At 54.5% G+C, this 17,200-nt stretch overlaps 2 protein-coding genes across 17 annotated transcripts in view; one reads left to right on the forward strand and one right to left on the reverse strand.

Moving 5' to 3' along the window:
* Nucleotides 1-1,242: 1,242 nt before the first annotated feature.
* On the reverse strand, nt 1,243-13,475 carry ATOSB (atos homolog B). 14 transcript variants are annotated; one of them, XM_089300271.1, is made up of 11 exons: nt 8,884-8,910; nt 8,595-8,683; nt 5,088-5,231; nt 4,626-4,847; nt 3,876-4,066; nt 3,669-3,727; nt 3,392-3,497; nt 3,115-3,273; nt 2,826-2,894; nt 2,570-2,745; nt 1,243-2,490 (listed from the first exon to the last, which is right to left on the reverse strand). In XM_089300271.1, exons 6-11 carry the CDS (start codon nt 3,704-3,706, stop codon nt 2,337-2,339), a joined length of 702 nt encoding a protein of 233 aa, XP_089156397.1. In that variant the 5' UTR covers nt 3,707-3,727; nt 3,876-4,066; nt 4,626-4,847; nt 5,088-5,231; nt 8,595-8,683; nt 8,884-8,910; the 3' UTR covers nt 1,243-2,336. The 14 variants fall into 14 exon arrangements, with proteins under 14 accessions (XP_089156397.1, XP_089156405.1, XP_089156381.1 ...); XM_089300279.1 differs by lacking the exons at nt 8,595-8,683; nt 8,884-8,910 and adding an exon at nt 12,919-13,047; XM_089300255.1 differs by lacking the exon at nt 4,626-4,847 and having other exon boundaries at nt 8,884-8,929.
* The window catches only part of UNC13B (unc-13 homolog B), a 267,751-nt gene continuing 263,908 nt past the window's right edge, over nt 13,358-17,200 (forward strand). For all 3 annotated transcript variants that reach the window (XM_089300153.1, XM_089300158.1, XM_089300170.1), the window contains exon 1: nt 13,358-13,496. In XM_089300153.1, coding sequence (XP_089156279.1) covers nt 13,490-13,496 — 7 coding nt within the window. In that variant the 5' untranslated portion in view covers nt 13,358-13,489. The remainder of the gene's footprint in view (nt 13,497-17,200) is intronic.

A 17,200-nucleotide genomic window follows, 5' to 3' on the forward strand; every position in this document is an offset into this window, starting at 1 on the left:
TCCCCTTGCATACTCTGGCAAACCTGGACCTCCCTCCAACCTTGTCTGGAGCATGTCACCTTGCACACACCACCGGATGCTCTGGCTTTATCCTTTCATAGGCCTGGGCCATCTTCTACTGCTTTCCCGGGCCACAGCAGAGAGCTGGATCGTATGTGGAGCAGCCAGAACTCGAACCGGTGCCCATATGGGATGCCAGCGCTGCAAAGCGGCATTCACCCTCATTTTACAGAAATTCCGAGGCGTTGAAATCATCAACAGAACCAGTATAAGGATCCAGATCCACATTCAAAGACTTAAAATTTTTTTTAAAGATTTATTTATTTAGGGGCCTGTACTGTGGCGCAGCAGGTTAAGGCCACGGCCTGCAGCAGCATCCCATATGGGCGACAGTTCGAGTCCCAGCTGCTCCACTTCCAATCCAGCTCTCTGCTATGGCCTGGGAAAGCAATGGAAGATGGCCCAAGTCCTTGGGCCCCTGCACCTGCGTGGGAGACCAGGAAGAAGCTCCTGGCTTCTGATCGGCCCAGCTCCAGCGGTTACAGCCATCTAGGGGAGTGAACTAGCAGATGGAAGACCTTTCTCTCCGTCTCTCTCTGTCTCTAACTTTGTTTTTCAAATAAGTAAAACAGGTCGGCACTGTGGCATAGTGGGTAAAGCCACCGCCTTGCAGCGCTGGCATCCCATATGGACACTGGTTCGAGTTCTGGCTGTTCCACCTACAATTCAGCTCTCTGCTGTGGCCCAGGAAAGCAGTAGAAGATGGCCCAGGTCTTTAGGCCCCTGCACCCATGTGGGAGACCCGGAGGAAGCTCCTGGCTCCTGGCTTTGGATCAGCACAGCTCTGGCTGTTGCAGCCAACTGGGGAGTGAACCAGCGGATGGAAGACCTCTCTTTCTGCCTCTCCTCTCTCTGTGTAACTCTGCCTTTCAAATAAGATTTATTTATTTTATTTATTTGGAATGCAGGGACAGAGTTCTTCCATCTGCTGGTTCCTTCCCTAAATGGCTGCAACCACAGGGGCTGGGTCAGGATGAAACTGGAGGTTTAGCCCACTACGCCACGATGCCAGCCCCAGGGAGTTCACCTCCCAACACCTCCTTCCCACTCATCATTTGAGAAGAGTAAGACTAAGCTCCAAGAATCAGCATGGGCTCAAGCTTGCTGCCTCCTCTCTGGGAGAAAATGCAGGGTCCCACCTCCCATTAAGCCTCCCATCCCGAAAGAAAAGGGAAAGATTAGTTCAAGTTTCCAAACAAGAATTTATTCTTTCTCTTAAATGTTTTTCTTAAAAAAGTACCAGGTACAACTTTTTCCTGTTTTTGTTTTGTTTTGTTTTCAAGTTTCAGCAAATGCTTGTTCCCCTCTGCCCAGCCCCAGGAGTCTGGGCTGAGGCTGGGTCAGAGTCTGGAGTGGGGATGGGGTAGTTGGGAACCACATGACTGAGTTTGAGGGGTGCCCCTCACCCCAGCTGAGGTAGGTGGGTCAGAGTCCGGCCAGGTGAGAGGAGGCACCCCAGTCCTTTGCCCTGACTCTGCCCCTGGACACCTTCCTCAGTCAGGACCCCAAAGCAGGGAGACACAGGCAGAAGGAGAGGGACATGGAGTCTGGAGCCCTAGGTGAGGGGCAGTTAACCCCTGTGTGTGTGCATGCATGCACTCCCTCTCTCTCTGCCTCACACACAAACACACACCCACACACACCCCACAAACACAAGCTTGTACACACACACACATGTAGAAGTTGGCTTTCGGAGATGGGTCAGAAGGGGAGGACAGGGGAAGCTGAGTCTTTGGCTAATGACTCAGTCTCTCTGGAATAACCCCTCTGCCTTCGGCCGAGGGAGAGCACTTCTCCCCCTACCCTCACATCAGCCTCTTCAACTCCTGAGATTGGAGCAGTAACTTTGAGTGGGAAAGGAGGAGGGGTGACGCCAATTATCAGGTGTGGGAGGTTACCAAGGCAATCCAATTTGAATAAATTATAAATTAAAAATAAATAAAATAATAAGTGGCCCCTGCCCAGGACAGGGAGGCAACGCTGGCATGAATTGCCTGGGAACTTGGGACAAACTCAGGGTAGCTCTGGTTCGTCCCTACTATCTAAGCTGGCCTGGGAAACCCAAGAGGGGACAGGCACGTCGAGTACCCGGAGTAGGGCAGGGTGTGGAAGGATCAGAAGCTTTAAACACCCAAATAGTCAATTTGGGCACGAGCAGGGCGAGAACTTTCATTCAAGCCTGAAGGGTCTCTCGCCATCTCTCCATGTGTTTACTCGGTCCAAGATGGAACAGGAGGGGCAGGCTGTTTGCCCACGTGGGTTTGGAGCGCCTGCAATCAGGGCAAAGGTGAATAACGTGGATTATGGGGGGCCTCGGTCACAGCCTGCAGTTCATAGGGGAGCCCTGTGTCCAGCTCCAGGCTCCGGCGGGAAAAAAGCAGGCGGATATCTCCATGCAGGCTTACACGGCCTGAGCGGGAGCTCCGGAACCTAAGGGAGAAGAGTGTGATTAAAGGAAGAGTACAGACAGCGGAGAAGCAAGGAGAGATCCTAATCAGGGAAGGGCTACCTGAGGTGCAGCAAGTAGCAGAGGAGGCGGTGGGTGGGGCTGGCATTTCCCTCCTCACCCACAGGCACCAAGAAGAGGCGATGGCGCAAGAACGTCATGTGGGCAGCAGGCATGTCCGAGAAGTCAAAGGTCACGAGGAACATCTTCACCACAGTCTGGTTGGGGTTAAATAAGGTCTGGGGACAGGACAGTCAAGGTTGGTAAGACCTAGAGGCTGTTCTCCTCTCTCCCCACCCACTCCCGTAGGGAGACTCACCACTTGGATGGTGCCCACCTTGGGCACACTGTAACCCTTCCTCCCCAGGGGGTTCAAGTCCACGACGCCCTGGGAAGGCCATGGAGCCATTAGCCGAGGTGGGGACCAGGAGAGCCCTGAGCCCTAAATACCTGCCCTACTCCACAGTCTCATACCCTGGATGGCCTCTGCCCCACCTGACTCTGCCTCACTCCTAGGTGAGGAACAGGAGTAACTCCTGTCCCCCTCTCTCTCCCCAAGCCCCCTCATCCTCTTAATAAGCTACCTTTGGGTTGGAGTTAGGTCCTACCAGGAAGGGGGCCGGGGCGTTTTGCTCAGAAACATTGAAGAAGGTGACGGTGACAGGCAGCGTGACATGCTGGGGGCAGTAGGACCCACTCGCTCCAATCTCTGCTGTGTAGCCCTCGATGTGGCCAGATGGTGCAAAGCGTCCTCTCAGCAAGGATTCCTGGGGTTGGGGTGGGGGACACGTGGTGGGAGAGACCCCAGTCCTTATCCATCCACACCAGCTTCCACTGTCCCACTCCTCCCCGGAGCCCCCAGTCACAAAGCCCAGTGGGAGCTACCTCAAAGTTGCCCAGCAGGGTACGGCTGACAGCAGGGGTAGGAACAGGGGAGGCACTGGGGGGGCTCAGCAGGCCTGGGCTCTTCCGGAGGCTTCGAAGGGAGCTCCTGGTGGAGGAAGGGATGCATAGCTTGAGATATTCCGGCATTCCTGCCCATGTCCTCGGGTTCCATTGTTTGCCATTATCTAGGGCTCCTGCTCTGGGGTCCCCTATCCTGGACTATAGATTTTGACCCCCGTTCTCAGGAACAGGACAGAGGGAGAAGCTGGTCACTTACAGCTTCAGGCGACGGGCACCTTTCAGCCTCCGCCCCATGGGACTGCAGTCTGTTGGGTCCTATAGAGGTGAAAGGTTAAGAAAGGAGACTGGGTGGAGGCCAGGTGTATTTTGGGACAGGAGCTCATCAGAGGCTTTTCAAGAGGCATCGCCCCAGTCCTCCACCTTCACCCACACAAGTATCCACTTCACGGTGGTATTGGCTTACCACCAAAACAGGCTCCTTGGGTCCAGGCAGCAGGTGACTCCAGAAGGGTGTGGCTTTGGCATCAGAACTGTTGGCAGCAGGAGGGTGGCCCAGGGTTCCCCGGCGCCTCCGAGGGGCTGGACCCTCATCCTCAGAGCTGACATCCAGGGCTTCTCCAGCAGGAAGCAGCCTTCGCTTGGTGGGGCAGGGGCCTGGGGGTCCAGGGCCAGGGGGTGTGTGCTCGGGACTGTGCCCATTGGCAGTGCCAGGGGACTCCCTAGGCCAGGGGCTGCCCCCATTGCCCACCCCAGCCACTGGGCTCTTACCCCCTATTTGTGCAAGACTGTGCAAATCAGTGTCAAGTGTGTGCAGCTGGCCCGAAGGGGCTGGCCCTGGGGATTCCCCCAAAGACCCCTGACCCCCTGGATCTGGGGAAGCCCAGTCTCTGGTGTGCAAAGTATTGCAGGAAGCATTGGATGGGGGCCAGGGGGGGCTCTGGGCCCCTGAAGTCCGAGGTGAGGTGGCACTACCTCCCTGTTCCACAACACAGAGGCCATGATGGGAAAAATGCTGGCTGGCCACACCCAGTCCCAGCCCCAGGCCCTCTGGGCCCAAGAGCCCCAGCGTAGATGGTTCTTCAGGGGGTAGTCCCTCTCTAGCCCCCAGCCCAGGGCCTCTCTTCAGCTCCCGTGGACCCTCAGTAGGCGGGGCTGGACGCTTCAGGGCCCTGTGTGGCTCAGAGGCACCAGCCGGAGGGGAAAAGATGGATACCTGGTAGACCCCGGGGGATGCTGCCCCCCCCGCCGGGCTGTAGCCCATGAGCAGGCCACCCTGGAGGGCCCCCTGTCTGCCTGGAGGCTGTGAAGGGCCAGCCTCGGGCTCTGAGGATGGAGACGGCTCCGCCTGCACGTGGCGCATGAAGCCCCGCTTGGGTCAGGGGGGCCCCCCTCCACGGCCTTTATGCTGGGCCTGGGCTGGGGGGCCTGGGGACATCTGTGCAAGAGAAGAGAAGAAAAGGCAGTCAGGGGACTCAATGAGTCTTTTTCCTTCCAGCTGAATTTCAGACCCTTCCCTGGCCTGACATGACCTTGAGGGGTTCCTGAGGGTGAAGGTGTGCAAACCCCGGCATGCATTCGTGGAATGTAGGGGTTTCTAAGAACTCCTGAGAGCGTGGCTTGTTTAGCTCAGATTTCTTACTGGACCAACTCCCCTCTCGTTCTCTCTGGCACTCACCCCGAAGAAGAAGCTTCAAGCCCAGCTGTGTGTCCCCTCTTCCTGATGGATGCCTTGCTCCGCTAGCTTGCAGTCTGGTCCATGCCCGCTGCACTGGCAAGGTGACTGCCACCATTCCGTGCAGCTCCTGGGCTCAGCTGGACCCTGAAGACAGGAAAGCAGACGTAAGCCAGGCTTCCTAGAGCCATCGCTGAGACCTCTTCCCCATCGTGGGCCGACAGAGTACACTCCAGGATGTTCTTCCCATGTGAGATGCGCTCCTCAGAAACAGAAGGCACGGGCTTAGGGTGCGCATTGGCACAGTGCGCAGTGGTTAAGATGCTGCTGGCATACCGGCTCAGAGTTCAAATCCCAGATCTAATCCTGATTCCAGCTTCCTGCTAATACACACCCTGGGAGGTTAACAGTGATGGCTTAAGTACTTGGGTCCCTGCTCCCTATGTGGGAGACCTGGATTGAATTCCTGGCTCCCAGCTTTCACCTGACCCAGCCCCAGTTACTGTGGGGCATTTGGGAAGTGAACAAGTAGATAGGAGATCTCTGTCTTTCAGCCTTTCTTTTCCTTTCCTTTTTAAGATTTATTTATTTATTTGAAAGGCAGAGTTACAGAAAGGGAGAGACAGAAAGAATCTTACATTTGCTGGTTCATTCCCCAGATGGACACAACAGCTGGGGCTGGCTCCAGCTGAAGCCAGGAGCCAGGCACTTCTTCTAGGTCTCCCATGTTTGGCCATCCTTTGCTGCTTTCCCAGGCCATTGGAAAGGAGCTGCATCAGAAGTGGAGCTGCTGGGATTCCAACCGGCACCCATATGGGATGCCACCATCATAGGCAGCGGCTTTACCCACTATGCCACAGGACCCTCTCAGCCTTTCAAATAAAGACAATTAATTACTTTTTAAAAATGAGTTGGGGTAGATATTCTTGCGCAGCTGGTTAGGCTGCCATTTCTGATGTCTGCAATCCTTATTGAAGTGCTGTTCTGCTTCCAATCCAACTTCCTGCATCCTGGGAGGTAGCAGATGATGGCCCAAGTGCGTGGGCCCCTGTTCCCCACAAGGAAGACCCAGATGAAGTTCTGGGCACCTGGCTTTGGCCTAGTGCTGGCTGTTGTGGATGTTTGGGGCATGAACCAGCAGATGGAAGAAATCTGTCACTTTGCCTTTCAAGTAAATCAAAATAGATACAGAGGAATTGTTGTTGTTGTTTTGATTTTAAAAAATGAGTGGAAACAGGATGACCACTTGTCGGGGCTTCTACCTTTGGAGGGGGGATGAGATACTGCCAAGATTTAAGAGACCATGCCAGCTAGGAGGGCACGGATTCTGCTCTGTTACTCAAGGCCACTGAGTTGCACAACTTCCCATATGTGTGTCTCCAAAAGGGTAAGTGCCACCCTGAGTGCTAAGGGCAGAGGTCTTGCAGACAGTCACACCCCGTCGGCGCCCCTGAGAGGTAACAGACCTCAGGCGGTTCAAGCTGGCCCTTCGGTCTGAAATGCCCAATTGCCTCCAACAGTCTGTCTCTTTAATAAGAGGCAACAAATCCAACCAAAAACAAGGAGGTGGGGGGAATGCCAGAAAGCTCTTTTCAAGGCCTACCCTTCCCCCAGGCCCTGCACGTTAGAGATAAGGCAGCAGCAGTCAGTCAGCTGGAAACCAGCAGAGTGCCATGCCCCTCCCCCAGTGCTCACACACCCACAGTGCTAAAACCACTGCTTGGCTGCCAGGGAACAAGGGGGTCCTCACTGACTAGTCTACCCTCAGGAGCCCCTACTGTGGGGAGGGGATCGTCGAGTTGAAGACCAACTGCCCCCAGAAGGGTCAGCCTTTTCTTTGGGCAGTAGCTTGTGCTGCCCACCACTCACAATGGCTGCTCCTTCAAAGAGGGCCCTTTACATGCCTATCCTAGACCTATGCTTCCTCTTCAGCTAGGCCAAATGCCATGCCCTCCAGAACGTCTGCTCTGTCTGCCCCCAACCAAAAATATTTCCCCCTCCTCTGAGACTTCACTTACAGCAGTGTGACCACTTCCTGTAACCCAGGGACAGTTCTGCTCACTCCTGTGGGGTACAGCATCTCCCGGACTGACCATAGGGTTCCTCAGGGCAAGTCTGTGCCCCATCCCTCTGCCCAATTCCAAGCAAAGAGGAAAGCACATAGCAAGGCAAAAAATTAAAAAAAAAAAAAGTGGAATTCAAACCCTGGAGATCTGTGCAGAGAAAAACTCCCCGGGTGAGAGAAGCAGAGAGATTAGTTGTACAGGGAGAATCAGCAACAGACGTGGGGGTGGGAGGCAGGGAGAAAGGGACATTTGCAGCCAGGGACTGAAAAGCTCTCCCACACCAAGATCCCATCATTGCACCCTGCACTTTTCCATTTCACCAAGTTCTCATTACAACTAAGAACCCTAGGAAAATCTGGCTCCGTGTAGTGGGTGGGTTGGCTGGAAAGTGCAGAATACTGACGGCAGCTCCCTCATCTCTACTCCTCCTTTCCTCCACTCAAGCCACACAGATCCAGAAGGTCCTTTTCCTTAGCATCTCCACTTCCGGGTCATCCCCGGCACCCTCTTGAGCGGTTGCCCCAGGGTAGCCAGGTGATGACATGATGTCCTACTTGACCCCAGCATGCCTAGCATCTACTCATTACCTGAAAACCCTCTCATTCCCGCCCCATCAACTCGCTTTAAGACTCATTCCTCTGCCACCCAGCCAGTCTGGCTCTGGACCATGGCTTCAAGCTGACTCATGGGGCAGGGCTGCGGGGGGGGGGGGGTGATGGGGGAGCAGGGCGAGGTAAGCCAAACCTCACTCTCAGTGCAGGGGATGGGCAGCAGCTGGCATCAAACAGCTGTGCCAGGCTGTGGCTGGCAAGGACTACAGCTCCCAACATGCCAAGGGAACAAGGCCAGCAAAAACAACAAGTCCCAGAATACCATGGGGTCTGTACCCTCAGACACCTGCTAGGCCAGGGAGGTGGGTGTTGGTATAGGAATGAGCTCCCAGGTTCATTCTGCCTTTCCCTTCTGTAACAGAGATAACCATTTCTACCCTATCAAGGAGGGTGACAAGAAAGATTCCTTTCTATGTGCTTTCCACCCTCATTCTGTGCAACCAGAACTACTGCAAGCTGCTACACAGTTTGTCCCTATAGGCATTCACACAAGTTAGGGGGCTGTTCCCGTGGACCACCACAGTGGGTCGGAAAGCCAATCTCTGCTCACTCCCCAACCCCTGGGCCCTAATCTAGAGCCCTCCACTGCGGGGGTGGGGTGGGGTGAGCAGACCTCAGCAACCCCTCCAAACTAAGCCCGGCAGACTCACCTCTGCTCCTGGACTCCTCGTTCTGGACGATCTCCCACTGCCCTCGCCCCCCCCACCCCGCCCCTCCTCCCCGCTTAGCCTCCCAGGTTCTTTTTCACTCTTTTCCTCCCCTCAGCCTGGGACAGGCCCCATATCCAATTGGGGCGTCGGAGATTTGCTCTTTTTCCCCTAACACACACTCACCCCGCTCCCAAATTGGCTCCGCTGAGGTGGCCGCTGCTCCGGGCCCTTCCGTCCCGTCCCGGTCCCTCCCCTCGGATCCGCGGTCCTCCCTGCCACGGGCCCCACAGACAAAGGGTGGCTCAGGCTGAGTCCTGCTCAGCTGGGCTCTTCTCTGATCAGCTCCGTGTGCAACACGAGCAGGCCCGGGCGCCCGCAGCCCCTCAGCCGCTGCCGCGCCCCTCCCCGCGACGGTCCCTCCCCGGGGCCGCCCCGGCTCCGCGCCGCCGACTCCGCTGCCCCTCTGACTCACAGGCCATTTCCTACCAGCTGATGGGGCCGCCCGCCCCGCCCAGCGCCCCACCACCCCTGGCGCGGCGGCCACGGCCGCCACGCCCCCCTCAGACCACGCCCTCCATGGGTAGCGACCGTGCTCATTGGTCCAAAGGAGGCCAGCCTCCCCTCGACCTCAAGAGTGAGGCACGCCTCCTCCAAGGGGCGGACGCCTATTGGCCCACGAGGGGGCAGGCCTACTCAGGGTCGCTCCTCCCATATCCTTAACCCCTCATCTGCCTTAGTCCAAAGGAATTCTCTGCTCTGCCTTTTAATCCCCGACTCACTTCTCAATACTCCCTCCCCACCCTTCTTCTTCCTAGGCATGTTAATAGCAAGCCCAGGGTTTTCATAGACATAATTCGAAAACACGCAAAGTCAACCTGCCTTTATCATTCCAGACCCCAGACCCTAAACATGCCCATTTCATCTCTCCCCACCTTCCAAACGAGCACTTCCCAGCCAAGAAGACTGTTTAGACCTTAGGAAGCTTCCTTCATGCCAGAGCAGAAGGAAAAACCCTGGGGTAGGATCCTATCGCCTTCCATGCTAAGAAATATTTTCTTCTTTCTCTTCCTCTATATAGATGTTCTGGGCCACACTGTGGCGCAGTGGGTTGAGCTGCCGCTTGGGACGCTGGCATCCCCAATCTGAGCGTTCACTGGAGTCTGGCCGGCGGCCTGGCCCAGACCTGTGTGTGGCAACCATTTAGGGAGTGAACCAGCAGATGGAAGATCTTGCAAATAAATACATACATAGATGTTCTTTTGCTTCTGTTAAAGGGACCTCAAGAGCTCCTCAGATATGGATACCTTTTAATTTCAGGGACCCAGGCATGAGTTTTTGTGTCTCCGAACTCCCATTCTGAGACCAAGCCTCCCTACTTCTTGCCAGCACTCTCTGTACTCACAGTTCGGGGGTGCAGAGCACCCTAGGCAGAGGGCTAGGAAGGCATCTGGTGAGAATGGGGAAATGAGCCCAGCTCTCGTGTTGGAGCTCACCCCCATGATTCACCGCTCCCTCAAAACTCCCCATTCTCCCCGAGTCACTGGCTCCAGGCCCCGCTCAGACCCAACCAGATTAAGTGATGCAGAACCAGCATCCTAACCCTTGTCCTCCTATTCTTTAAATGACTGGGACTGAGCATTAAAAGACACTCACAGAGGGGCTGCTCTGGAGGCAAGCTGAGGCAATAGATAGCCCTATCTACTTTGCCCTTAGCCCCGGTCAGCAGGCCAGTTTGCAACTCAGGAGATTTTTCTCTCGGAGACTTGCCCACGGAAGCAAGAGGCAAGCACCAGAGCCCCACGAAGAAAGTCCGCCATTCTTCTATAGTTCAGAGGCCACATAAAGCCCTAGGTCTTTCTCCCTCCTCGCAGATGCTGTGGTTACCTCCCCACCCACCCACTCCCACCCCTGGCGTCCAGGGCCCTGAGGTTGTCATTGGAAAATAAAAAGAGGTTTTCCTTTAACTTCCTCCTTATGCTCCACACTTAAGAGGCACAAGCAAATAACACTTCCTCTAAGCTCACCTTTCCTCCCCTCAGTCCAGGGGGAAAATTTTGTTTGTTAGCAACAAAATTAAAAAAAAAAAAAAAAAACAAGTCCAGTTCCCTTGGGCTGACTTCCTCACTGATTCCCTAATGCTCGGGAACAGGATCAAGGAATCCTGAAGAAAACTACACAGCACTAATGTGAAGAGCCTATTCACCTTAGTAACAGCTAACCGGGAAGACAGGCGAAGACACAGAACAATGTAGGAGAGTAATAATCCCTTAGCAACACCGTGCTTTTCTATCCTACTGCCATCACCACAGGCCCCAGCCTTCGTTTACCTACAAAAGTGAGGGCTCCATGGCTCAGAGGGTAGGATGGTCCAGGTCTCAGTGGGTACCTGAGGGAAGCAGTGCCACACTAACTGGAAGCCTTACCTAACTGTCCCAAACGTTTAGCTTGCTCTGTGTGTGTGTGTGTGTGTGTGTGTGTTTATAGCAGTTTCTCTCTCACACAAACACACCGGTAAACACAGTTCCTCTCTCCCCTATCAGAAAGCTCCAATGAGAGCATCAGCTTTATCTGTTTTGTTCATGCTCATATTCCCACAGTTAACATCAGTGCCTGGCACATGATAGTTGCTCAATAAACGTCGGTGAAGAAAGCCGTGGGCCTGGGGCTAGCAAAGAGCAGTCTGAAACCTGGATCCCAACTCCTGCTCTTTCACTGTGACTGGGGGAACACAGTCTCCTGGCTCATACATTTCCGAATCTGCAGAATGAGGGGCTTTGGCGGAGGGCCTCGTGGGTCGAATGGCTGCTGTTCACGCACATCCTTTCCAGAGTGGGACGAAGCGTCTCATTGCTCCACTGCTCGAAGAGAAAGGCTACGCACTCCAGCCCCAGCACGGCCAGCGGTGCCCTTCCTCCTCACGCCCCACCCACCCACACAAAACGCCCCAAGTCCGAGGAAGCCAGAGAGAGCCTGCCCTAGGCCCGCCCTCTCTGAGAAACTGTCTGGGAAGCGGTGTTGCCATAGCAATCAGCTCCTCCTCAAAAGGCTTCAGCCTGCCCTCTTTTACCCCACCCTACCCCAGGGCTTTGTCTGGCCTCACCCCCCCCCTCCCTGGCCAGTCAGCCACCGACCTAGCGGCTGTGCGAGGAGGCTGGCTTGGGGCCCCTTACGGCAAGAACAATGTCACACTCATTCAGCAGCGGTGTGGAAACCCAGCCTTTCCCACCCTCTCCTAGGGAAAAGAACCCTGGCACAACACCAAGTGCCCTCTGGGAACCAGAGGCGCCCCCAAGAGGGCTAAGTCTCCCCCACCCCCTTCTGACAGGCAGCTTCCCAGCCCAGAACGAGGGGGAGCCACTACCTCTCCCTCCCTCACAAGCCTCCCCAGGGTTCAGCTCACAATAGTGGCTCACCTCTGAAAACACATCAAAGCCCCTCTCTATGCCCCACCACTCCCCCTCCCAGAGAAACCTAGAGTTTTGGGGGTCCTAGGATTCCCCACCCAGGGGAGGGGAAATGAGTCTGTGGCTACCCATCACTTGGGGGTTTGCTGGGAGAGGCCCTGGGGGCTGGGAGAAGTGGGGAGTGAGCCTTCCTGCTGGTTACCAGGGTCTCTGGTCGTGGAGTACAAAGTCTGGGGCAGGGCACGGTGCCTAGGGCTCCTAGACTGGCAAGGACCAGGCCAGGCCCCAGGGCGAGGAAGGAAGTGGGAAATGAGCACACCCAGAGCGTAAGGGCAGGGCAAAGAGGGGGAGGGGGCAGACAGAGACCAAGACAGGCTTCTGGGAGGAACAGGAACTAGGGTGGGGGGTTGACAGGAACCCAGTGGGTGAAGGGTCCCTAGGGACACCAGCTGGGGAAGAAACCCTGGTCTCAGCTAGACGGATCCTACATTTGCTAGGGGGCAATCACACGAGCCCTGGTGGCAAGTAGGGCCTGGCTCCTTCTCGGAGTGCCCAAGCCAGAAGACTGAGTTAGGAGCCCAGCGGACAGGAACACTTCAGACAGGCAAATTCACCCCACTAATTGCATCAGCCTCACTCCTGGAACACAAAACACAAATGTCTTCCTGGAGTCCCTGCGCTGACCTAGACTGTTACTTTCTCAAAGTAGTGGGGGCTCCCCCCTTCACCCGGGGCCTCCCCCCCCCAGGCCTCCGACCCTCCCACACTCGGGACCACCAGCCCTTCTCCATCGCGCAGCTCCTTTCCCCCAGAGCGCCTCCAAATCCCCTCCCCCTCGCACAGCAACCCCGCCCCCTAACATTGTACCTCCCATCCCCACAAAGCACTCCCGCCCTGCCCCCATAAGGGCCCACGGAGAATGCACCTCCTTGCCCACACATTGAAGCCCTCAACTGCTCCCTCAACTCCGGCTCCCCCTTCAACCTACCCCCCCCTCGGCAGTCTCCGGATTCTCCCATCCCTAATGGTGTCCCTTCTTCCTCACGTCTGCCCCAGCGCACCCCGGTCCTTGGCCCTTCCTCCACGCGCACCCTGCCCCACACCTGTACTTCCGAGGGTCCCGTTGCACTTGAGGATTGGGGCAGTTACGGAGCAGTCCTAGCTGCAGTCTCGGCCCGCAGACCTCGCCCCTTCGGCGCGAGCCCCGCCCCCACAGCGCCCCGGCCCACCCCCTCCCTTGTCCCACCTCCCACCTTCCCCCAGCTGGTCCCCTTTCCCCGCGTCTTTAATTCCTCTGGCTCCGCCTCTGTAGCCCAGGCCCCGCCCCTCTGCTCGCCGTCTTTGCATTTCCCCAGGATCCTCCGCTTTCCCAGGCCCCGCCCCGGGTCCCGCCCCCTCGCGATAGCCCCGCCTCTCTCTGGGACCCGCCCCCTCCGACTCCTGCCCGGCAGAACCCCCGCCAGGCCCTTTTCCACCGCGAGCCCCCTCCCCTCTCAGAGTACTTCCTCCCCCCGCCCCCCGCTCCTTCTCCCGCTCGCTTCACCCGGGCGCCCGCGCTCCAGCCCGGATCCGCTGGCTCTGATTGGCGGCGGCGGCCCCAATGGATGACGGAGGAGACAAAGTGATGGCTGCAGGTCGCCTGAGGTCCCACCCCGGCCACGTGCGGCTTCTGTGATGACAGGTCTGGGGGGCGGGGCCTCGGCCGCCGGGCTGGGAGCCGGAGCTGGCCGGCCCAGGGCTGGGGTGGGGAGCCAGCTCGCCCGGCGTACCTTCTCGAGGCTTCGGCGCTGGGATGAGCCGCCTGAGGAATCCGAGCCTCTCTGTTGGGACGTCTAGGTTAGCAAGTGCCTTTGCCCGAAAGGGACAGGTCTGTGGGGCTGCAAGATAGTGCAAGGAGTCTCAAGGGTCTGTGAAAATGGTGGAGGCCGGGCCGTGGGTTTGGGTGGTTTTGGAGCCCACGCTGGGCAGGAGGGTCAGTGCTCTGGGATGGGCAGTAGGATTCAGTTCCGTGCCTGTGGGACTGGGTCAGCAAGGAGGTCTGCGAATTTTACCAGTGTGAGGGTTGCTGTGAGGTTAAGAGAAGTCTGCAATCACCGGCGAAAAGCGAGGCCTTTGCCCTGTACTGGTGTCGAGGGAACTATGCGACAGTTACACAGGATCTGCAATTTAGTTCGCGCTTGAGTCCTCGCGCATCTGCCCACGGGGAAGTGCCGCAGTTCAGGGCGACGCCTCGCACACGCCGGTAGATGGCAGCACAGGACACTTGCCAAACCACGACCCTGGGCTCCCCAATCCCGGGTCTCTATGAGGAGCTGGTGGCCTGAGTCGGGCCTGAAATTTTCTGGAAGTCTTATAGGTTCTCCGATTTTATTTGATCACTTAAATAGGTTTACTCAATGCCACTGGTGTGTTAGGCACGCACAGAAAAGAGAAAAACAAGCAAACCATTTTCTCTGCCCTTTATTGTTTAGACCGTAATACAAATACTTATATAATCCTAGATAAATTTGAGTGTTATATAGTGGAAAAGATACAGATTTCATAGCCATCTGGGTTGGTCTCCGAACTGTGGGCACTTAAAAAAGCTGTATAGATTCAGGTAGGTTACTTGACTTAATAAAATTTTGGGCTGGCACTGTGGCATAACGGGTAAGGCCGCCACCTGCAGTGTTGGCATCTCATATGGACGTCAGTTCCAGTTCCGGCTTCTGCACTTCCGATCAGGCTCTCTGCTGTGGCCTGGGAAAGCAGTAGAAGATGGCCCAAGTCCTTGGGTCCCTGCATGGCTTCAGATTGACACAGCTCTAGCCCATGGGGCCATCTTGGGAGTGAAGCAGCAAATGGAAGACCGCTCTCTCTCTCTTTTTCTCTCTCTCTCTGCCTCTATGTATTAGAGTATGTATTGCCTTTCAAATAAATAAATAGATCTTTAAAAAATAAACTTTTTAGATTTACATAAAACTTATAAGGCAGTATAGTTTTCGCTCAAATACCCCATACCCAGTTTTCCCTAGTATTAATATCTTACATTATATGGTTCACTTGCTACAATTAATGAACTGACACTAATACATCATCATTGATTAAAGACCACACTTTAGTGAGATTCATTAGTTGTGACCTTGCATCCTTGCTCTGTTCCAAGATTCCACTCAGCCTAGAACATTACATTTAGTCAGCAAGTCTCTTTGGCTGTGATAAACTCCCATGTTTTTGGTGACCTTGACAGTTTTGAACAGAACTAGTCAGTTTTTCCCCTCTTTTATTTTGTCTGAAACACACACACACACACACACACACACAGAACCTCCCACCCTCTGGCTCACTCCCCAAGTGCCTGCCTCAGTCAGGAATGGGCAGACCAAAGTCAGGAGCTTGGAACTCAATCCAGATCTCCCTTGTGAACATGAGCAACAAGCTGGATTGGGACTGGAAGTGGGACATGAACCAGGCACTCCCACATGGGATGCAGGTATCCTAAGTGATGTCCTAACTGCTGTGCCAAATGCCCATCCTTGGTGAGGTATCTTGAATAATTTTTTTTTTGACAGGCAGAGTGGACAGTGAGAGAGAGAGAGACAGAGAGAAAGGTCTTCCTTTTGCCGTTGGTTCACCCTCCAATGGCCGCCGCGGCCGGCGCGCTGCAGCCGGTGCACCGCGCTGATCCGATGACAGGAGCCAGGTACTTATCCTGGTCTCCCATGGGGTGCAGGGCCCAAGTACTTGGGCCATCCTCCACTGCACTCCCTGGCCACAGCAGAGAGCTGGCCTGGAAGAGGGGCAACCGGGACAGAATTCAGCGCCCCGACCAGGACTAGAACCCGGTGTGCCAGCGCTGCAAGGTGGAGGATTAGCCTAGTGAGTTGAATAATTTTTTAAGAATATTTCTTTATTTATTTGAAAACCACAGTGAGAGAGAGAGAGAGATCTTCCATCCACTGGTTCACTCCCTACATGGTCGCAATGGCCAGTGCAGGGCCAGGCCGAAGCCAGGAGCCAGGAGCTTCTTCTGGGGGCTCCTACATAGGTTCAGGGACCCAAGGACTTGGGCCATCTCCTGCTGCTTTCCTAGGCACCTTAGCAGGGAGCTGGATCTGAAGTGGAGCAGATGGGACTTGAACTGGTGTTCATATGGGCTGCTGACCCTGTAGACAGAAACTTTACCTGCTACACCACAGCACCATCTCCCAGTTGCCATTTGTCTGATGTTTCTCTCCTGATTAGACTGTTTCTACCTCAGAGATAAAGTGCCACTTCCATCACATCATATTGTTCTGTTTATGTCTGTATATATGTGGTATATTCACATATACATACACTATTGGCATTATACTCTATATATTGCATTGCAATCTTTTAGTTTTGAGGTTGCATTTATCTTGTCTGACTCTCATTTATTTGATTTGTATTTTATATATTTAAATGTGTATAATATTTATAATATGCATACAATTTTTAATATTAAAAGTTGTAATTGACATAATAATTATAGCAGGGGCTAGCACTGTGGCATAGTGGATGTAGCTGCTGCCTGAAATGCCAGCATCCCATATGGGTGCCAGTTTGATTCCTGGCTGCTCCACATCCAATCCATCTCTCTGCTATGGCCTGAGAAAGCAGTAGAGGAATGGCCCAGGTGTTTGGGCCCCTGCACCCACGTGGGAGACCCCAGAAGAGGCTCCTGGCTCCTGGCTTTTGACTTCGGACTGGCCCAGCTCTGGCTGTTGCAACCATTTGGGGAGTGAACCAGTGAATGGAAGACTTCTCTCTCTCTCTTTTTCTCTGCCTTTCAAACAAATAAATAAATCTTTTAAAAAATTATATGTGTAAACATTCTGAGTATTCTACAAAATTTAAGAACTTTATGAAACATTTTAAGCATACATAAAATTATAAAGAATACTAAAATACTAAACAAATATATTCTTAACAGTCTTATCTAAATATTTTACCACATTTGCTTCAAATTCTCTTTTATTTATTATTATATTTTAAATATTTATTTTATGTATTTGAAAGGAAGAGTTATGAGAGAGAGAGAGAGAGAGAGAGAGAGAGATCTATCATTTGCTGGTTTACTCTTCAAATAGCCACAAAAACCAGGGTTGGGCCAGGCTGAAGCCAGGAGCCCAGAACTCCATTCAGGTCTCCCACGTGAGTGGCAGGGGCCCCAGCACTTGGGCCACCTTCTGCTGCTTTCCAAGGCACATTAACAGGAAACTGGATCAAAAGTAAAGTAACTGTGGCCTGGCCCATGGCACAGTGGGTTAATCATCTGCCTGTGGCGCTGGCATCCCATATGGGCACTGGTTCTAGTCCTGGCTGCTCCTCTTCCAATCCAGCTCTCTGCTGTGGCCTGGGAAAACAGTAGAAGATGGCCCAAGT

This window comes from Oryctolagus cuniculus, chromosome 1, assembly GCF_051225735.1.
Source record: "Oryctolagus cuniculus isolate XC-2025 breed Fujian yellow rabbit chromosome 1, ASM5122573v1, whole genome shotgun sequence".
NCBI lineage: Eukaryota > Metazoa > Chordata > Mammalia > Lagomorpha > Leporidae > Oryctolagus > Oryctolagus cuniculus.